The sequence below is a fragment of the Leptodactylus fuscus genome, chromosome 4 (genome assembly GCF_031893055.1).
Source record: "Leptodactylus fuscus isolate aLepFus1 chromosome 4, aLepFus1.hap2, whole genome shotgun sequence".
NCBI classification, from domain to species: Eukaryota; Metazoa; Chordata; class Amphibia; order Anura; family Leptodactylidae; genus Leptodactylus; species Leptodactylus fuscus.
This window is the reverse complement of record NC_134268.1, coordinates 198,226,931-198,248,948: the sequence shown is the minus strand read 5'-3', so window position 1 is coordinate 198,248,948 and position 22,018 is coordinate 198,226,931. Positions and strand designations below refer to the sequence as shown.

Below are 22,018 nucleotides of genomic sequence, written 5' to 3'. Positions count from 1 at the left end.
CGATCTGTCACATATTACAGCGCCATCTAGTATCCTGGATAAGCACACCAAGCCATGGCGTTGTAATACGTGACAGATCTGAGGAAGGGGTTGTGCTCTCTGTTTGACACCATTACCCCAAAACTTGTCATCCTTAATCAATAAACTACTTGTTGCTCCATGACCAAAAACCTTTATCCTCCGAGGGAGCGCGCAACCGTTTTTTTTGTTGGGAGCATTCTTCCCTTACTTACCTGTAGATAGTATATAAATATAATTTTAAATATCTAAATTTTTTTTTTTTTTTTTTTTATGTATACATCCCACTAAATATACATTAAACGCAGCACATAAACCTGACACCTGGTACTGATATAAATGGAGTCTGTCACCAGGAAGAAGCCTATCAAACCAGCAACACAGATAAGGCTGGTGAGCCTGACAGCAATGCCTTTTTACCCCCATGAAAATTTGGGCTTCTATCACCAAAATATTAATTTGTTTCACAATATGCAAATGGATAGGATCATCGAGGGTGGTTACTTTGCTCCAATAAGGGGCACGAATACGAGGACCAGGCGAGATCTAAGCCTAGTTCCCTGGTCCTGTTACTCAAGCCGGCATATTAGAGCACTATGGGTCATGGCAATTTGGGGCAATGGGGCCGCCCTTCGGTGCTCTAACGGCATCATTTACATACTGTGAAATAGAAGAGTTATATTCAGGTGATCCTGACGTATCCATCTGTATTGCTGATTTAATATGCTTCACCCTGGTGACTGCCTTTAAGGGCATTAAGGCATATTAGAACCTGATAAGGTATCAGGATGGAATATTCGGTATATTTTACATTAATGTTGGCTATATTCCCTGCACAATATATAAAGTATCGCCAGTCTGTCGCCCCCTCTCCATGCACTATTGAGTTGTCCGAGTCCACTTTAATCTCCGGCAGGTGTCTTTACTTACGCTCTCATAGATGCCGCGCTGCACAATCAATACCAGAGCGCAGACTAAACCCAGGAACAAAGTGAAAATGAACATGACTATCTGACTTGGAAGAAGGACTTTTTGTGACTTTAGCCCAGATGTGATGAAAATAAATCCTAAATAGGGAAGTGCAGCCACTAGGAGGAGAACCCAGACAGGGCGTCAACCAGCAAGTGCTCCCCTGACCACAGGAATGTACTACTAACAGTATTGAATACAAATAGAGAGGTAATAGATTATAGGATCGCCTTCCATTGTGTGCCACAAAGACGACGGCTTCGCACCACATGAAGGGTTGATCGCCTCTCCTAAGTCTCAGTAAGTAGAGCAAATCCACACAGTCAGGAGAGCTTTCTGGCGTAATCCGTTGGAAATCACAAAGAGAACAAAAATCAATCAAAAGTTAATAGAATGAGCATAAAAGAGATGAAACCACAGGGGGCTCGTGGACAACAGGGGAAAAAAAGAAGAAAGGAAAGTTTCCACGTTCTGACAAGCGGAGCATAAAGCTGACAGCTAAAAGTCATCACGATACTTCAATGACATCTAAATGATCTGATTCACCTACGGTAGAACTTCTGAGCGACCTCCCAAATCTGCACCAAAAAAGTGTGGTTTAGAGGGGTGGTCCTCCCAATGACAAAGTACAAAGAATGCAGGTAAAAGTAGCTAAGCTTGGACAGCCCACAAATAATGAGGAGAGACAAAAATCACATATTTTATGCTTCATTATATCACACAGAGCCAGATAAGAAATCACTATATCACATCCAACCAGGTATAACGTCAGAATATTACACCAAACCAGGAATCACATCAATATATTACACAGAACAAGGCCTAGACTAGGACTAAAAAGTCACTCCTCTCTAATCCATCTATCTGCGTGACTGGACTGATATGGTGGGTTCTGGTAGCAGACTCCCTTTAAAGGGATCCTATCAATAAAACTCAATTTTTTGTCCCTAACACTTAGGAATAGCCTTAAGAAAGGCTATTCTCCTACCTTTAGATGTCTTCTCCATGCCGCTGTTCATTATAAATCCCGGTTTTCGTCAGTATGCAAGTGAGTTCTCTTACAGCACTGGAGACGGGCCCCAGCGCTCAAACAGCACTGGGGGTATCCCCAATGCTGTGAGAGAACTCTCCAGCGCTGCCTCCATCGTCTTCAGGAACATTCTCTTCACACGTCTTTCTCCGGCGCTGGCTTCAAACTTCTAGGCCTCAGGCAGCTGACTGTGCATGCCCTCCGGCCACAAGAAAATGGCTGCTTACAATACTGTGTAAGTGGCCGTTTTCTTGTGGCTGGCGGGCATGCGCAGTCGGCTTTGCCCTAGGCCTAGAAATTTGAATCCACCGTCAGAGGAAGACGCGTGAAGAGGACGTTCCTGAAGACGATGGCGGCCACGCTGGAGAGTTCTCTCGCAGCATTGGGGGTGCCCCCAGTGCAGTTTGAGTGCTGAGGACCGCCTCCAGTGCTGCGAGAGAACTCATTTGCATACTGATGACAACTGGGATTTATACTGAACGGCGGCCCGGAGAAGACATCTAAAGGTAGGACAAGAATAGCCTTTCTTAAGGCTATTCCTACGTGTTAGTGAGAAAAAAAAAAAAAAAAGAGTTTTAATGATAGGATCCCTTTAAGGGTCTGAAGCAGAAATTTGGGGATGAATTTCTGCCACATGGGGTAGCCTGATGTACCACAAATCTGCACAAGGATGAGCCCTCACTGGACCAATTTTAATGGGGCAAATCTAGGAGTTACCCTTTATATTCTTAGGACCCTAACCTGAGCCAATGAGTAGTAATGCATAAGAACAATCGAGTCAATGAAAATCTAAGGAGCGAACTATATCAGCAAGTCACAGCAACGCAACGCTGCTCATTCATAAGGAAAATTCTATACTAAAGGTTTACGTAACGAGAGCTCCGATAAATGGCAAAATCAACAACGCAAAACTATTATACCAAATACAAAGTTAATGATCACCGATCGGTGGAGACAAATACGCGGCGCCAGGAGGTGAAGGGAAAAAATTGAAAGGAGCGGAAACAGGGAAAACAATTCTTTTAAATAACAGACAAGGTAGAAGAATACGGTTCAATAAATGAACAAAAACCCTGCAGAGATTCCGAGACAGAGCTCAGCTAAATTACGGACAATCAGAGAGGATTTAGCGAGCGCGCTTCGTGTTTACCGAGAGCATATTACATTTATTTTTTTCCCTAGGTTGCTCACTAATCACAATTTAGAGGTTGGGAAGACATTTATCTAAAACAATACTGGGATAAGTACATGCCTTAAGCAAAGGAATTTGGCTTGCCATTACACCTATCGAAAGCATCTACCAAGTGATGCAGAGATTGCAGTAAGAGCGCGGGCCCCGCTGAGTCTCATTTCCCACACAACTGCTCGCCCCATGTGGAGATCAACTTTGGTTACGACCAATTGTCAGCGAGAGGCCCAGATTGCGAGCAGGAAGCTTCTCTTCAATTTCCTAATGTTTAACTTGTTTTTATTCTGCCCAAAGTGAAGCATGAAAGATTGGTAAAGTTTCTTTTGTTTCAAGACGGAATATATTAAAGTGGAAAATACAAGATTAGGAGAAACGTGGGGTAGAAACGTCAGTCAAGTTTCATTCATGTGGATGGAGCTGGCAGAGATCATGCTATAAAACAAGGAATTTCAGCTTCCCCGACTCTTACCACAAACAGACCTAATGTGTATCTACCCTTAGGGGCATTCATGACAACTCGCGGCAGAATCGGCGCCAATAAAAAAAGACTCCCATTGAATTCAATTGGTTCCATTTTTCGTGCGGAACACATTGAAATCAATGCGAGGCTTTTTAACCTATTGATTTTATTGTGTTCCGCGCGGAAATCGGAACACATTGAAGTCAACGGGAGTCTTATCAGCGCAAGTTATCGTGGCAGAATCAGCGCCACTTTACTCCGTGTGAATGCCCCCTACTGGTATGTTCAGATGGCAGATTCACTGACCACTATGGGGCCCCACCTCAGCCAGGTGATTGGCTGAGCAACATTTCCTGTAGAGAGGGGCCAAGAAGGAGAGACCAGCGGGGAATCAGGGAAGTGTCAGGACAGGAACAACAAGGGATTAATGCGATTAATCTGTCTTCTTAAGGAAAAACATTTTGAACCTACTCTATGTTTTCTGGGGGGTTTTTTGTTTTTTGTTTTTTTTAATATAAATACCGTTTCCTGTTATACAACCCCTTTAAGCCATTGAAATGACAACACTGTGGACAGCACTAAGGTGTTTAGATATATAAAGACCAAAAAAGAGTTAAGTATTTTGATCTTCAGAGTACAAGGAGAAGGGTAAGTGATGTTTTATATTGGTGTATATGTTACCTCCTATGGAACACAGAATGCACTAAACACATTAGTAATAAGTGTGAGACGGGAGATAAAATTACTTAAGGCTGGAGACTATGACAGGTGTACTTATGTGCTATTATTTATGTCAAGAGCACCCAGACCCTGCGTATTTTCTGCAAGCGGCACCCAGAAGAAGCTCGGGACTTGTGGAGTCAGAAATATACAGATTTCTATGTTTGGCAGCTCTCATTAATACTTCTACAGTAACATTTTACATGGGATCACGATTATAAATCAAGTCTTTTGATCAAAGTTGGGAAGGATGTAACAAACCATATAGATTTAATCTGATCATCGGATTAAATCGCTCGTCTCGGAGAAATAAAGAAAATACCGACTGTGTGAAATGTCTCAATTCCTCTACAGATGGTCGGACTTCACAAAAATGCTTAAGCTAATGAAGATGATTCTTTATGATCTGAGGATTTTTAGAAGAGTTAGCTTGTCACGATGACAGAAAGATGACATTTACTGAAAAGAGATATAGGTTTGATTTAAAAAAAAACACACAGTACGAAAAAGTCCAAAAATTAACCCAAAAACACATACAAAACCCACAGTAAGTATACACTATGTTTGGGCATCGTCCTTGTTTCTTGGTTAGGTTATTGGCAAAGTGGGTCGTCACATCACTGAGTCTAAGGCCTCATTCACATCTGCGTTGATAATCCGTTTGGGGAGTCCGCATGAGGACCCCCTGAACAGCATACCAAACGCACTGGCAAGTGGTGTGCCAGTGAAACACATGAACCCCATAGATTATAATGGGGTCCATGTGCTTGCCGCCAGATCTCCGCACGGATCATGCGGATAGAAAAGTACTTCACAATCTACCTTCCTGTCCGCATGCTCCTTCCGGAGATCTTGTGGCAAGCACACGGAACCCATTATAGTCTATGGGGTCCGTGTGCTTTCACTGCACACAGCTTTCAAACGTGTTCGGTTGTCCAATCGGAGATTTTGGTGGCGTATACTGGAGCAATAGCTCTACGGTATGTACATTTCTGAAGACCTCTTCCAATGGTCACTTTATCAATTTGGTAAGTGTATCATGTACCACCTACATAATACTACATGTATCATCCTACTCAGGGGGTTACAGATGGATATTCATTTCCTGTATAGAACATTCTAGACTCCAGTGCACTAGGAGTTTATTCTGAGAACTATCATATTCCTCCATCATAGAACAGACTGTAATAAGCATAATAATATGAGTGAGCGACAAAACGTGTGAGGAGATAAATATAGTTCTTATTATACAAGTGTAAAATCACCTCTGACAACATGTTCCGGTGATTGGGAAAAAAAAGACAAAGACATCCATTTAGCGAGAAACAATTTAGAACGCTGTAATACATTCTGAGGAAAACATATGAATCATAAAAATTTAATGGAACAAGTATATTTAGATCAGGTTTTCAGAGGCCACAGGTGTGATATACATTTATTTGTGTACAGCTCGTCTGCCTGTAGCTATATATCTCTTTATGGGTCAATTAGATACGTTATGTTTGATATAGTCAATATAGGGGTTGATCAGGAGACACTAACAAACACAGGGTAAGTACCAGATGTCATCCATGATAGCCCCTTTATCAATCTCTCAATATATGACACATCAGCACTGTCTGGTAGAAGAGCTTATTTTTCATCTTTATTGCCTTTCTCAGTTCTGTGCCGCACCTTTGTTTTGATGCGGCCAGGGCTTGCCGAGGGACGGATTACCAATGTGAAGGACTTATTCTAATGATTTCTCTCCCTTCTCAAAGGCGTTACATCTATTTACAGCTTCCTGCACAACCATCTGTTACATTTTGCCATGTAGTCCTGTTATTACCCTGTCTGTTCGGATATTCTTTAATGCAACAACGCAAAAATTAAAAACAGGAGTATTCCCACTTCAAGATATGTACATAGGATATGCCACAAAATGCCTGATGGATGTGAGGTGGGAGAATTATCTATCAGGTATTTTGTGGGTTGGGACACACATCTACCTCAAGAATGGGGGCCCTCAGTGAACGAGAAAGGGGCACATGTGTGAGTCTCTCCATTTACTAGTATTTGACCATGAAGCATTTACTGCATATCTTATAGATATAACCATAAGTGCAGAGATGGGATTACGCTTTTAACTGCTGCCTAGCATGAGAAACATGATCCTTACAGAGACAGGGAAGGAGGGAGAACAGTAGCAATAATAGGCTTGTTATGCGGGACATTACAAACTTGCACATTTCCAAAAGGAAGAACACAACTGCACGACATTAGGAGAGGAGACAGAATCTATTTAAAGGAAGTCTGTCATCGGGATGAAGCATAATAAGCCAGCAATACAGATAGATAGGTCAGGCTCACTTGAATGGAATGTCTTCTTCCCAATAAAAAATGTATGCCTTCGCCTCAGAGATATTCATTTGTTTCACAACATGCAAAGTAGCAATCTGGAGCAATTACGGCGGCTCCAATGCTCTGAACTGCTACGCTCCACAGTGCTCTAGTACGCCCTCCATCCATCTTTAAGTGACAAAGCTAAGGAGCTATCCCTGGCCCAGTTTTCTTGTGTTTGTGCAATGTGGGGTACAGCAGTTTGGGTAACAGAGTTCACCGTCAGTGCCCCAGACTGCTCTAGTTGCTACACCATATTTGCTTCGCCCTGGTGACAGACTCCCTTTAAGATGCACCCGTATTAATCCATAAGATAATATGGGAATAAGTTGCATGGGCATTATCAGATATACTATTCATAAGTATGAGCGACAACACGTCTGCTGGCGCTATAATAGTGGCCTTTACGGTTGTCACCCAGCAGGTAACTAGAACAGAACTTATGGAATCTTCTTGTCAGTTTTGACAACCCCTGCTTAAAGCACACACAAAAATCAGAAAGTTTCACCCTGATAAATATAACCTTTCATGATATTTCAGCAACATTTGTTCTAACCTGAAATAGCTGAACTGAAAATTCCAATGAAACTTTCCAAAGGTTGTTGTTTGAGCGCACACTACTTGGCCGCGTTCCCATCCCCGACATGAGCGTTTTGATCTGACTCTACTAATCAGATTTGGTTCCCAAGTAAGACATAAACCTACCTGAACGTGAGCTCCAGACAAGCCCCCTGATTTATTATGCACGGGAAGACTTTAGAGGAATAACAACTATTTATCAAGCCTAAAAGGCGCGCGATTAGAGCCTTTAATATAAATGTCATTTGCCTTTAATCAACCCTAACCAGAATTGCTGAAAGAAAAGTTCACTGCAATGTTATGTCTTTAAATGGCAATTTATAGGTGTAATTTTACTTAATATAAGCATTTATCTTCCTGCTCACACATGTGGCAACAAAGCCAACATACAGCGCTTGAGCAGGAAGATCTATGTAACCCCAACTGTACCCGATAACTCACCCGCATTTTACTCCTGACACGTGAACACTTTAGACTTGATCTATAGGGGGACGATCTAGATTATAACCATGGAATGGGCTATAAATTAATAAGGAAGCCAAAAGAAGTCTGAATGCTGATGGATATAGAAACATCTTACACTTATTTATGGCCTAATTAGTTTACGCAACGCTCTGGCATATGGCAGATTTCACGGTAAAATATAGGATATTCACAGACTTGTAACTTAAAGGAATGTTCACTCCAAATTAAACATGCACTCCTTGCAAATGGAAAAATGCACATAGATTAGAGCGATGCTAAGTAACTAGGAAGATTTTCGGTTCGTGACCCTAAGGTACATGCACACGACCATGCGAATGCGGCCAGTATGTGGTGAAACGTCATGTATGGAAGGTGAGGAGGAATAGCTATCGGCTGAACAAGGTTATATAGGGTTATATAAGAAAAGTAAAAACTTGACATTCCAAGACAAAACGTCTGGGGACCACTTTTTAATGTACTTTTCAGATCCATTTCCCTGAACACTTGTAGCAAAAGTCAAGTCAAAGAAACTATATCCTGAATATAATATAAGGCATATTGTATGGACAAATGGGTGAACTTTGACCCCCATAAACATTACCTTCCGCCTCGGGAGCTGTAAGGCACTACATGGATCCCTAGAGGTCCGCCATCATTGGAGACTTCCACCAGCTTCACCATGTCACTGTAATGCAGATGAATGAAGCATCGTGAGCACAAAACAACTATTAGGACTCTCAACAGTCAAGGGGGGAAGATGTCATACATCACAGTAATGGCCCCCGAGAGTACACACACGGAAGCACACACTGCAAAGGGAAACGTGAGAGGAGGGAAAATAATGTTACATACCTCAAGATAAGCCTGATGGCATGGAAGAAGAGGAACAGAGTGAAGACGCTAATAACATGGACACCAAATCACACACTAATGTATGGAATAATGCTAGAAAGCAGACGTTATGTAAGATGTGGTCAGCATGTAACACTGAAGAGGTATTATCTTCATAGTCTGCTGCTGCCAAGTTCTTCTTGCAGATTACTGGAATAGACCTTTTCCAAAAATGTCCCATTGAAGCAACTACTGCGCTTTATATAATCACTACTGATCCATCTCAGCTTATATATGCCATTCTTACATATACTGGGGAGCACTAAAGGGGTTTTCTGGCCCCTATGCATGCTTCATTCTGGTGAGGTCATATGCTATGTTGGGGTGTGATACCAGGTCCCACATAGATCAGCTGTCCTGTAAGCCACGGAAGTGGACAGGAAGCAGGAAAAGCTAGTAATTGGAACTGAGCAGCGGCCCCATCCACCATACAGCGGCGGTGGCAGGGAACTACAGCTCTGCTCCTAGCACTGCAATAGGTGCAGAGTGGATTTCACTCCCTGTCCGGTGCTTTAACTTCCAATGGCTTCCAAAAACTGATCTATGCTGATACTGTGGATAGGCCATCAGTAAAACATGCATTAGGGGCAAGAAAAAAACCAAAAATATCTTGTGCCTTTATTCTCCCCTTGTAAAAGTATGGATGACTTTGCAACTAGATATTAACATTAACTTTGTTTATAGTCACAAAGTCAGCACTGATCGGAAAGGAGAAATGCTAACAGATTTTAATTAATTTACAAATGCATTACCAGGAGGAATAACTAAGGAAAAAGCACAAAACAAGTTCTAAGAAAATAAGTATTACTATAACAGATATAGCAGGAAAGCCAACAGGGTGCCTTATTGGTTGAACAGGGTGTCCAGCCTGATGTGAATCTACTCTGACTTTTAGCCACTGTGGAGCAGACTGTATTGTGTGGGGGCCACTGTGGAGCAGATTGGACTGTGTGGGGACTACTGTGGAGCGGATTGGACTGTGTGGGGGCACTGTGGAGCAGATTATACTGTGCCGGTGCCACTATGTAGCAGATTGTACTGTGCGGGGGTCACTGTGAAGCAGATTGGACTTTTTGGGGGTCACAGTGGAGCAGAAAGCTCTATAAAGCCCCATTCGTATGACCATATTTTGCAGGTCTGTAATTGTGTGCAATTGTGGACCCGCACATTTAGGTTAAATTGCCGTGTTGGCACTTTGTGATAAATTAGTAGGTTTTGGGTTGCAGTTTGGGCACTTGGTCTCTAAAAGGTTCACCATCATTGGACTAGACCAATGCTTCCTATTGCCACTAAAAGTAACACAAACCCTGAATGGAGGCTTTGAAGTAAGGGTGTAAATAGTTGTATTTTCTGATTCATTAACACTATTTTTAGGGCACAATTCATTCATGGCTCCTACCAATTATAATAGCTATGGGAATGTCCAATTCCAAAGCCAATCAAGGCAAAAAAAAATAAAAAATAAAAAAATCCAAAAAGCAAATTAATGTAAGAAGGTCTATGATATATGCTAAGATTGCTTGTCAGCTTTAATTAGAAGCTTGTGATGAATCTTCTACAACCTGGTCCTTATTAATTAGGCGAGACTCGTCTTATGTCTGCGCATCGAGAGCCAGAAACACAGCAAGAATTGATCAAGAAATGCTACTATTTTATTACTACTACGTGTTCGCTGCATTCTGAGTAGCATGGCCAAGCAGGACAAGCTGTAAGGACTCACTCGAGGGAGAAGCTGGAGGTTCGTTCCAAGCCAGTGTCCGCGTGACCAACAGGTTCCACCCGACTGTTCTCCTCTCCGTCATCCTCATCCTGAAACAGAAATAACATGTCTAAATGTCGGCTGAAGAGCTTTCAGGATTCATTTAGAGTGTGAGAAGCGATAATTACGAGTGATGGAAACGTTATGGCGGATGCTCTGAAGATCAGTCATCGCAATTTCAAGGAATATTTTACCTAACCACAGGTGCGAGAAATAAAATCCAAAGCAATGAGCATTACAGATGCAAGAGACAGCACAAGACCCTGTATACATTGATGACACCCAACAACCCTATGAGATCCTAAGGTCTAAAGAGCTCTGTTATGGAAGCTTTACTTATAGATTCACAAGACCACCCAAAACGAATATTGAGATACACCAAGGGGCAAATTTACTTATCAAGTGGGCATTAAATGCATCCAATTGCACTGAGATAATGGCACAAAAAGTTTTGAAAGTAAGGGCTCGTTCACATCTGCACCCATCCTCATCTGTCGAGTTTGCAGAACTGTCTGCAGAAGACGGAAACTCGACAGTGTCCGGCCGTGAGCGCCGGGGAGCGTTTTGTGCTCTCCGCCGCGAAACCAGGTTTTTTTTTTAAACTGGAAACAAAGTCCTGTATGTCCAACTTTGTGTCCGGTTAAAAAAAAAAATGGTTTCGCCGCGGAGATCACAAAACGCTCACTGGTGCTAATGGCCGGACACTTTCCAAACCCATTCAAATGAATGGGTTTGAAAAATGACTGCAGGTTTCCGTCTCCTGTACAGTTTCCAGATCGACCTTTTCGTCAACATGCAAATAAAGTCTTTGGAGCAAAAGCAATGACCTCAATTGCTCCAAAGAGTTACAGTCCTATGAAAAAGTTTGGGCACCCCTATTAATCTTAATCATTTTTTGTTCTAAATATTTTGGTATTTGCAACAGCCATTTCAGTTTGATATATCTAATAACTGATGGACACAGTAATATTTCAGGATTGAAATGAGGTTTATTGTACTAACAGAAAATGTGCAATATGCATTAAACCAAAATTTGACCGGTGCAAAAGTATGGGCACCTCAACAGAAACGTGACATTAATATTTAGTACATCCTCCTTTTGCAAAGATAACAGCCTCTAGTCGCTTCCTGTAGCTTTTAATCAGTTCCTGGATCCTGGATGAAGGGATTTTGGACCATTCCTCTTTGCAAAACAATTCAAGTTCAGTTAAGTTTGATGGTCGCCGAGCATGGACACCCCGCTTCAAATCATCCCACAGATGTTCAATGATATTCAGGTCTGGGGACTGGGATGGCCATTCCAGAACATTGTAATTGTTCCTCTGCATGAATGCCTGAGTCGATTTGGAGCGGTGTTTTGGATCATTGTCTTGCTGAAATATCCATCCCCGGCGTAACTTCAACTTCGTCACTGATTCTTGAACATTATTCTCAAGAATCTGCTGATACTGAGTGGAATCCATGCGACTCTCAACTTTAACAAGATTCCCGATGCCGGCATTGGCCACACAGCCCCAAAGCATGATGGAACCTCCACCAAATTTTACAGTGGGTAGCATGTGTTTTTCTTGGAATACTGTTTTTTTGGATGCCATGCATAACACCTTTTTGTATGACCAAACAACTCAATCTTTGTTTCATCAGTCCATAGGACCTTCTTCCGAAATGAAGCTGCCTTGTACAAATGTGCTTTTTCATACCTCAGGCAACTCTATTTGTGGCGTGCTTGCAGAAACGGCTTCTTTCTCATCACTCTCCCATACAGCTTCTCCTTGTGCAAAGTGCGCTCTATTGTTGACTGATGCACAGTGACACCATCTGCAGCAAGATGATGCTGCAGCTCTTTGGAGGTGGTCTCTGGATTGTCCTTGACTGTTCTCACCATTCTTCTTCTCTGCCTTTCTGATATTTTTCTTGGCCTGCCACTTCTGGGCTTAACAAGAACTGTCCCTGTGGTCTTCCATCTCCTTACTATGTTCCTCACAGTGGAAACTGACAGGTTAAATCTCTGAGACAACTTTGTGTATCCTTCCCCTGAACAACTATGTTGAATGATCTGTTTTCAGATAATTTGAGAGTTGTTTTGAGTAGCCCATGATGCCGCTCTTCAGAGGAGATTCAAATAGGGGAACAACTTGCAATTGGCCACCTTAAATACCTTTTTTTCATGATTGGATAGATCTGGCTATGAAGTTCAAAGCTCAGTGAGGTTACAAAACCAATTTTGTGCTTCAGTAAGTCAGTAAAAAGTAGTTAGGAGTATTCAAATCAATAAAATGATAAGGGTGCCCATACTTTTGCACCGGTCAAATTTTGGTTTCATGCATATTGCACATTTTCTGTTCAATAAACCTCATTTCAATCCTGAAATATTACTGTGTCCATCAGTTATTAGAGATATCAAACTGAAATGGCCGCTGCAAACACCAAAATATTTAGAACTAAAAATGATTAAGATTAATAGGGGTGCCCAAACTTTTTCATAAGACTGTAAGTGCCAACACCATACCAGATCCAAAAATGGCAAAGGAATCACCGATTCACAAAGGAAAAAAAAAGCCATTGGATTCAGGTGAGCCTAATCTATCTGCAGGGCTGGATGAATATGGTGACAGACTCCCTTGAATACTTTCAGACTCTGGAAAAGCTCCTTAAAAGGGATCCTATCATTGGATAAACTTTTTGTCTGACTTACACGTAGGAATAGCCTTAACAAAGGCTATTCTTCTTCTGCCTTTAGATGTCTTCTCCATGTTGCCATTCGGTAGAAATCCGGGTTTTCTTTGGTGTGCAAATGAGTTCTTTCGCAGCACTGGGAGCGGTCCTCAGCGCTCAAACAGGACTGGGGGCGTCCCCAAAGCTGTCAGAGAACTCCCCAGCGCAGCCTCCATCTTCTTTTGGAATGGCCTTTCCCGGTGTCTTTTTCCGTCCTGAGTTTCAATCTTCCAGGAATGCGCAGTTGGCTCTGCCATCGGGCCTTGGGCAGAAGCGACTGCGCATGCCCACGACCACAAGAAAATGGCCGCTTACACAGTAAGCTGTGCAATTACTGTGTAAGCGGCCATTTTCTTGTGGTCGCTTGTGTCTGAGACCCGATGGCAGAGCCGACTGCGCATGCCTAAAAGATTGAAACTCAGGACGGAAGAAGACACATGGAGAAGGCGTTCCAAGAGAAGATAGAGGCGTCGCTGGAGATTTTTGTCACAGTATTGGGGACAACCCCAATGCTGCGAGAGAACTCATTTGCATACCGAAGAAAACATGTATTTCTACCGAACGGCGACACGGAGAAGACCTCTAAAGGTAGAAGAAGAATAGCCTTTCTTAAGGCTACTCCTATGTGTTAGTCAGGAAAAAAAAGGGTATCAAGTGATAGGATCCCTTTAAATAACCCTACACTTAATCAAGTGTCTAAGCTGATCGACAACCTCTACAAGAAAGGTCTACGAAGCCGGGGAAGCGTTCACCAAAACTTCCCGCAGGATGTATCATTTTGCGTCCCTACAGATGAGAGCATCAATTACGAGTTGCTATTATGGAATGTAAACAGGATCAGAGCACTTCCCTCTCCCGGCACCACGCAGGGCGCACCGAAACACTTCATCAACGCAATTAAAATATGCGCCATTAGAGAAAAATGAGGAAAGTAAAGCTCGGGTTTATGATGTAATTTTTTTCCCCCCTTTTTTTTTTTTTTTTTTTTTTTTTGCCTTTTCGGAAACACAAAAATAATTAAGAATTTATATCCCTCATTACTCATGTGACTAAACAGAATTATGCATGGAAACAGCACGGTTCCTAAACAGATTTAGGAATCTTACGGCATCCGTATCAATCATGAAAATGATAAGCAAAGGGTTGGCGCTCCGAAACAAAATATTAAATTATTAAGAATCTTCCCAGGCAAAGCACAAGCAGCCTGTAATGTTATCCTGACATTTCCTCGGAGAGCTTGAAAAACAAGTGCGTCTGGATGTGTTCAGCTTCTGTCTGTGGATTTACGCTGTGCCTTGGATACCAGCGCTCTGCGTGAATCCGGGCTGCTTGAAGATTGATGGTCTCGTGTTTGAAAGCCTCTAATATACACTTCTTACACATCTATCTCTCCTAAGCACCAGCCAAGTAATGCGTTTTAAAGGTTAACCAGCGTCGTGAACCCGCAAAACAATCGTACGAATGTAAACAAGCGACCTAAATAGGTTAGTTTTAGGCTGCGGTAAATTGCAATTCTCGTTGCTGCTGGGGATGGCCGTAATTGTATGTTATAAACGCATTAGGGGGCGAGGAGCGCGCACAGAGTGGCACGGTTTCATTTGCTTTGCCATCTTTAAGACGTATTAAGTGAAGACCAAGATAGAGGTTTCCTGGAGGGAAAAAAAAATATCAATGCAGTGAAAAAGTTATGTGCTTACTATAGCAGAAGCGCTACAGAGCTCTACGGGCACGTTCAGTGTTATAAATGTCTTCGGCAATTTGCGCACAAACTGAGAGGAACAATAACATTTATGCGGCAGGAAGAGCTATGTCATTCGAGGTAAAATAAAAATGCAATATAAATGATAATACGACTATTTACTCTTTTTTTTTTTTTTTTCAGTTGAAATTTCTAGGACTCCTAAACCTTTGCATAGTAAAGCTGGTAATGCTAATAAGATTATGGGACGAGAAACTTGGTTGAAAAGTGTTAGGCCTGGTTCACATCTGCGTTAGTAATCCATTCCGCATGGGGATCCCCTCTGAACGGACTACCGAACCTATTGGCAGGCGGTGAGCTTATGAAAGCACATGGACCCCATAGACTATAATGGGGTCCGTGTGCTTACCCCATAGAACATGTGGACAGAAAAGTATTTCATGATCTACTTTCCTGTCCGCTTGAGTTGTGCGGAGACCGCATGGACTCCATTATAGTCTATGGGGTACGTGTGTTTTCACTGGTCACCGCTGGCCAATGCGTTCGATAGTCCGTGCCACTCTAGATCCCATGCTCTGGTGGTCCCCGACCATCTAGGTTTACTTTTCTGCATCAATAACATGCCGTACATGCACAGGAATCAGTCACAGTCTGTAGTCATGAGGCCAGTATGTAGGCCACCAAAAATGGTGACGCCAGTGATCACGTGAATGTACAAAACTTCTTTACCTTGGACTGTCGGGGACTACCAGAGTATAGGTGCAGGAGCAGCACGGATTTAATAGGTGAGTTATAGATTACTTTTTTTTTTTACTTGCCTGTTTCTTCTTAGAGCTTATGCCCCCAAACCCAAGTTATTCCTCCAAGGAACTTCTGAATAAATTGACCCCTTGGGGTTACCAATCCCCATACCAATCTTCGGTTCTACACTGGTAAAGTATGCAGAAAATACCCATAAACATAGTGAAGTGTTGCTAAGCCCACCGAGGTCAGTCTAGGACAACTTGAACATGGCAACTTGAAGTTCCAAATTCTTAATATCTATTTCTAGATTCCGTCTATTTTTTTTTTTTTTCCAAAAGGCAGCCACAAGACAGATGATGGTGCAACACTTAGAGAAGGTTTGTCCCTGTTGCCCTGTTGCTGTTATAATGATGAAAGACAGCGACTTGCAGGATACATGTCCCCTGCCACGCCAGTGATTTCTGGTGCGTCGTTCCACCAGATGACAAGGAAGGCTGTAAAGAGAGCTTAAACCTACATAAAATAACAGCACACTATAACCCTCTGTACTTCCCATGGAACCAATTCAGACGACTGGAAATAAACTGAAAGGAGTAACTGAGGACACGCTTTTATATTCTTCTCCGAGAAGTTTGTACCCAATCCTTAAGAGAAGAACTGTAGTCGCAACCTTAGGGAGACCTTAATTAACTAACTATTGACAAAACAGGCATATAAAGCTGTTGCCCAAGGAGCGTAATAATTAATGGGCTCCTGGTAACTACTTTATTATTGCCAACAGATAAGGACTTCCGGCTGTTATCAAGTTTTTCCCAGTATTATTAATCCTTCGAGAATAGCGCCTTCAGCAGGTATCTGAATATGTATACGGACAGGCAGAGTCAGACAATCCAGGCTATAAATCCATAATACACTGCGGCAACTCTGCAAATGAGCGATTGCACTATCTGAAGGTAAAGAAGTTTAAGTGCTCAAACAACTTAATGATTATCTTCCGTTTCCTTAAAGAAGAAGCTTTATGACGACGCTCTCTAATTTAATCTAATTCGTAGGGGTTCCGAGGTGTAAATGGAAGCTCCTGGGCAGTAATGCAAATTCGGTAATGCAGCGCACCCCCTACCAAACAAGAACTAGTTCTAAAACTGTACCCCATATGGCTATGCACCTAAGGGCTACTGTACACTAGAGGAATATAGTGGTCACAGCATTACAGCACAGTCACGTAAGATAATAGTACCCACTTTACAGATCCCCGCCATCATTCCTGTTCCAATGTTCCCATTGGGGACACTTCCTGGTCCCCAATGAGAACAATCCAATATGATCATGTGACCATCCTAGACGTCACATAGGCAAGTCAAAAAATCATCGATAAAGGCCAAGATACACAAAGCAGTAATGGACAAGGAAGTGTTGGGGGATTGGCAAGGTGAAAATGACTTTTTACTATTGTTGATTATTCTACCCATTTTATTCATTACGTAGCTGGGTCCCAAAGTACCTACCTTCCATGACTGATGGGTATAGCCCTGTCCCTAAGTTGGTCAGAACATAGAGAAACTGAAGACCACAGCTGATCTGCACGGCTTCCATAACTCCCATACAGGAAACAAGGAGTTACAAAAAACAGCATGGCGCAGTGAGCGACACCATTTCTGTAACTTTGAAAGTGATGGAAACTGGGTAGCTCGCTCTGCAATGCTATTTCCATAACTCCTATTTACCTTTAGAATTTAAGAAAACAGTGTAGAACAGATACACTCAGCTGGTTTTTGGAACTTCCAACGTCGTAGATGTGAGAATGAGCTTTGTATTCCCATCTTGGTCATGTTTGGAGAGAGCCTATCACCATGTCTATGACATCCATCATCTGATCGTTAGATCATACTGAGCATTTTGGTAATTTGTTTATCCAAATACATTCAGTCATTCCAAAGATACAAGCCCTTTTAATTGTTGATACAAATTAGGGAATAATAGCCAAGTGGAGGTAACACAGTGGTTTCTCTGGGGGCGGGGTCTGTGTGTGTCATGATAGTAAAAGGGCTTATATCTTTGGAATGGCTGAACAGAGTTAGATAAATAGTGCCGATCAGATGATGTAAGTCATTGGGCTTCTATGACCTGGTGAAAGGTCCCCTTCAGGGCTAGTTCACACAAGCAAAGGGGGAGCGTATTATGGCGCTGAATCCACGTCATAATCTGCGCCCTCACAATGGAGGTCTATGAAGACTGCCAGGCTACTTTTTTTGTTGCCGCTCACGGAAAAAAGAATAGAAATGTCCTTTCTTCAGGCGGACTCCGCGGTTGAATCAGCCCCGGCGTCCGCCTCGCGACATCACCCTCCAGACTAGGCCCATTCATTTGAGCCTATTCCAGAGCGGAGAGCCGCAATGGGATGCCGTGAACTGAACCAGCATCCCATCGCAGCAGCCGCGACGGGTATGCATTAATATACAGTGCACTGATCCTTTGCAGTGTGGGAACACCAGTGAGTACAGGGATAAAACTTATCTTTTCAACTATCCAGCCATTACAGTGGTTTGTGAGTAAACTATAGAGACAAATTCCCTTTAAATATGGGACTTTCCCCATATTCAAAGATTTTATGGCCACATTATTTACCTTCTACTTGCTGTAGGAAACCATATTGGCCTGCCTCAACAACTGGTGACCACAAATACCTTTATACACACAATATCAATCTATCAGGATTACGAGAATTCTATAAAGAGGAAGTAGGTTACAATGAAATGGTTAAAGCATGTCTGCCCTTATTTCTAAGGGACTGTTGGCACAAGAAGCAAAGGATCTGATGAAAAGATGTAGGGGTATAATTTGCACATGTGGGACCAAGCTGTTCCATGGATCTGTATCACACAGCTGACTGGCATCAAGTAAAGGCGTCTGCTAAAAACCAGAGACAACTAATAGGGAAATAGCAGTAATGGATTGTCTTTCACAAAGCGTGATGGTGGCATGCAATTTGGCACAAAACATACAAAGGACAATTGCGAGCATTGTGGTAGGCGGGCCTGTTCCATCGAGCAGCTGCTCCCTGTTAATGTGGAGGATGAATGCTAGCGGTCCCTCCATGTTGTCAGCCATTGTGAAATCCAGGTGCCACCTAATGTCGAGTACCAAGTGCCGAGGATTAGAAGTGTTGAGGATTTAGGGAAAGAGTGGGCGATATTAAAAAAAAAAAAAAAAAGCACAAAGATCAATATATAGTTCTATCCCATTCAACGGTCCATAAATACCATATAATCAGCTCTATACATTTCACGCTGGATACGCAGAATGGCTAGGAAATCTAATTGCAGCGTACATTGTATTTAACCATCTGCTGCTTACTGTCCTCTCAAACACAGCCAAAAAGATCATTTTGTAGAAGTCGGATTGAAGCAGATTTCCAGAAGGGTCATCGTAGCCAAGACTTGTAGAAGTCTAATTGTGGCCGCGGATTTTACAGCATTCAGCCGTAATTGATATAATCTTCAGCAGAAAACTTTGCAGGTGACGGAGTGAAATAGCGCCTTGTGCCCTGCCACTGAACACCGGGTGATTGGCCAAAGTTTCTGGTTCTTACTTGGGGAGGGGGAACTAATGGTAAGAGAAGAGAATAAAGCAATATAGAGGCCAACGCATTCAATCTAGGGGCCTGAGTCATTGAAGAGATGTTAACCAACGGGCAGCTACTACCAAGGTAAATAAGATCATGGGGTGCATCAAAGAGGGCACAAACGCACAACATCTTAACATAGGGTCAGATTTATGAAGACTGGGGTCTTCATATCAACTGCATTGGTGCACAACATAAATCAGGCACACCCTCACCCCTGGCCAAGAGCCAGCACTGAAAGCTACAATGGCTCGTGGTGTGATTTACCGCATTGGACTGGCTTTAATGATCCAAAATTTGGCAGGGCCAACGTCGTCACCTACACCATGCCCCCTTTCAAGATAGAGGCAAGGGCAGTGAATAAACGCCAATTTGTGACACTTGATGGACAATGGAATATTGTGTACAGTATTGGGTAGAAGAGAGCTTGACTGGGTCCAAAGATGGGCAATCAGTGTAAAAATGGAATGGGCACCTCGAAAGAATATTAAAATTAAGTTTATTTAGTTGGGAGGGGGGGATGGGGGGGGAGAGTGGCAACCTAATAACTATGAAAAATATATTAAAGATCGGTAGAAGGATCACGGTCATCTCCTACATTTAGTGGAAATAAGGTATCTACAAAAAACAGTAGGGGGTTCTCTACTGTAAGAGTAGTCTTGGTATTCTCTGCCAGAGGTCATGGCCAAAGATTCTGGATGCCTTTCTTGATAGCAGCACTATTACAGGTTATAGCAGTTTTCCAATTTGTTTTTTTTAAGGTTTTTAAAGTTGACCGTGATTGGATTCGGAAAGGAATTTTTCCCATAACATGAACAAAATTGACTTCTACATCATGGGGAAGAAGGGGCAATTGCCATCCCCTGGATTCACTGCAGGATAATAGGATGAATTGGACATATAGATTAGTTTGACATATTGTAAATTTCGATGTTGCTATGGAAAATTTCCATTTGTGAAAATAAATTTGTGTGAACAAGTAGCTACTTAAGTAAGCTTATAGATGGAATAAAGAAGAAATTCTAATGCCGCTTTGGATTTCAGGTGCAATAATTTTACTAAAATACTCTGGTTTTGCAACGTACAAAAAACCACTTTCTACATCCAATAACAGATGAAGTTATAATAGTGTGAATAGAGTGTCTTGTGCCAGAATATATTAAGATCATAATAAATCAACAACTAGAATATAAAAAGGCGACCCCTGAATTTCCGACCCTTAGATCACTAATAAGTGCTACACGAGCTGGGTTGCCTTCCGTTATCAGCGCTTGACTAGACTATTTATAGGACAACCCTGATGGGACGCGATTCGTGGCTCAAACTCAATAGTCCGCCCAGCAGTTACCATGGGAAAACACGGCAGCTCCATCATTCTGGAACGAATAGGTCTTTAAAACCAAAAGTCTGTTCTGTGAATACCGTAGGCAAGCTAAAAGGGCAAACCAGCCTTCATGTACAAGGGATGCAGACGAGATAAGAAAAACAGGGCAAAAGACGAGACTTTTAAGCATAGAAGGGGATTTAGCAAAGCACCGGAGAGAAGTACGTTTCAAAGCACAAGGGGCTGCAAGGTCAAGATGTGAAAGCGAAGTGAGAGGAGCATTATATGGAGATGGAAGAGTGACAGAAAGCGTTCAGGTAAAGGAATGATTGAACCAGCTCCCTGCAGTGAACACTTCCCGAGATGTGAGAGACGTATCGTCAGATCTGACGATTTGAGGCAGACAGAAAGGTTGCAAAGTTGTAGGTCATCTCTAAAGAAAATCCAAACTCCTCCACTGGCGAGAAAACTGTCTAAAAATGACTGCTGCCGAAAGTGGAGAAGAACTCTAAATGACAAGAATAAAAAACTTTGACTAGATCTTCTACAGAACACATCAGCTGTCTGGATAAAGTGAGGAGCTTCAGGAAGAAGCAAGTTCTCTGCTTTTGTACTAACACTGCACCGCAGCTAAAGATCAATGGTACAGGTCAACGGCGGCTCGACAAACTGGCTGAAGTCATTACTCATATGATGGACATCTAGGCTGAGGCACACATGTCTACATCTGCTGGGCTTCATAAGGTTGTCTACTTAGAACTGCCACTTTAAGCAACCACTCATTCCACTTCTCTCTCTAGTACAGGTTGTCACGTTACCTAAAAGGGAATCCACCCAAAAGTGGTCTTCAACATATTCATAACACCTAATCCATGGAGATTGGACATCCACCAATTTTCAAGTCTTACCCCTTTTAGCATGGCTCTGAGATCATGTTCATTGGAAATCTTGACAACATTCTTAACATGTGGCCATTAAATCGATCTAGTTGTGTTTATCATGTTGTGTGGAATGCCATTTGGCCAAGTGGCAACCAATGTGGAGAATGAAATTAATAGTTCCCAACAGGAGGCCAAGCTAACTCAGAATTGGCTACACAAATTGTCATCTAAAAGGACAACCGAGACGTCCTTTATGGCTGTAACACCAAATTTTGGCAGAAACAAGCTGACCACCTAGACTCTGTGAAAAGCCCAGTTAATGTTAATTTCGCATCTCAGGAGAAGAAACGATAAGGAACGAAGAAATTCAAAATGCCCAATCCTTTTTTCTCAAAGGAGATAAGCCAAGGCCAGAGCTGCCCATAACTGCCTATTTCCCTCTAATTTATCAAAACAAATGTACACTTAGCCAAACCAAGCATGCACGTGTGGGGGGAATTGGTTGGCTTTGGTGTGCGACAATTTCTTTAAACGTCAAACCAAAAGCTACTTATCTTTGCTTTACAGTCTTAGA

General features: G+C 42.4%; 1 protein-coding gene across 12 annotated transcripts in view; it reads right to left on the bottom strand.

Moving 5' to 3' along the window:
* The window catches only part of PARD3 (par-3 family cell polarity regulator), a 441,643-nt gene that overhangs the window by 238,059 nt on the left and 181,566 nt on the right, over positions 1-22,018 (bottom strand). For all 12 annotated transcript variants that reach the window (XM_075271584.1, XM_075271589.1, XM_075271591.1 and 9 more), the window contains 2 exons: positions 10,421-10,509; positions 8,411-8,494 (listed from right to left, as the gene is read on the bottom strand). In XM_075271584.1, the coding sequence (XP_075127685.1) occupies positions 8,411-8,494; positions 10,421-10,509 (173 nt within the window). The remainder of the gene's footprint in view (positions 1-8,410; positions 8,495-10,420; positions 10,510-22,018) is intronic.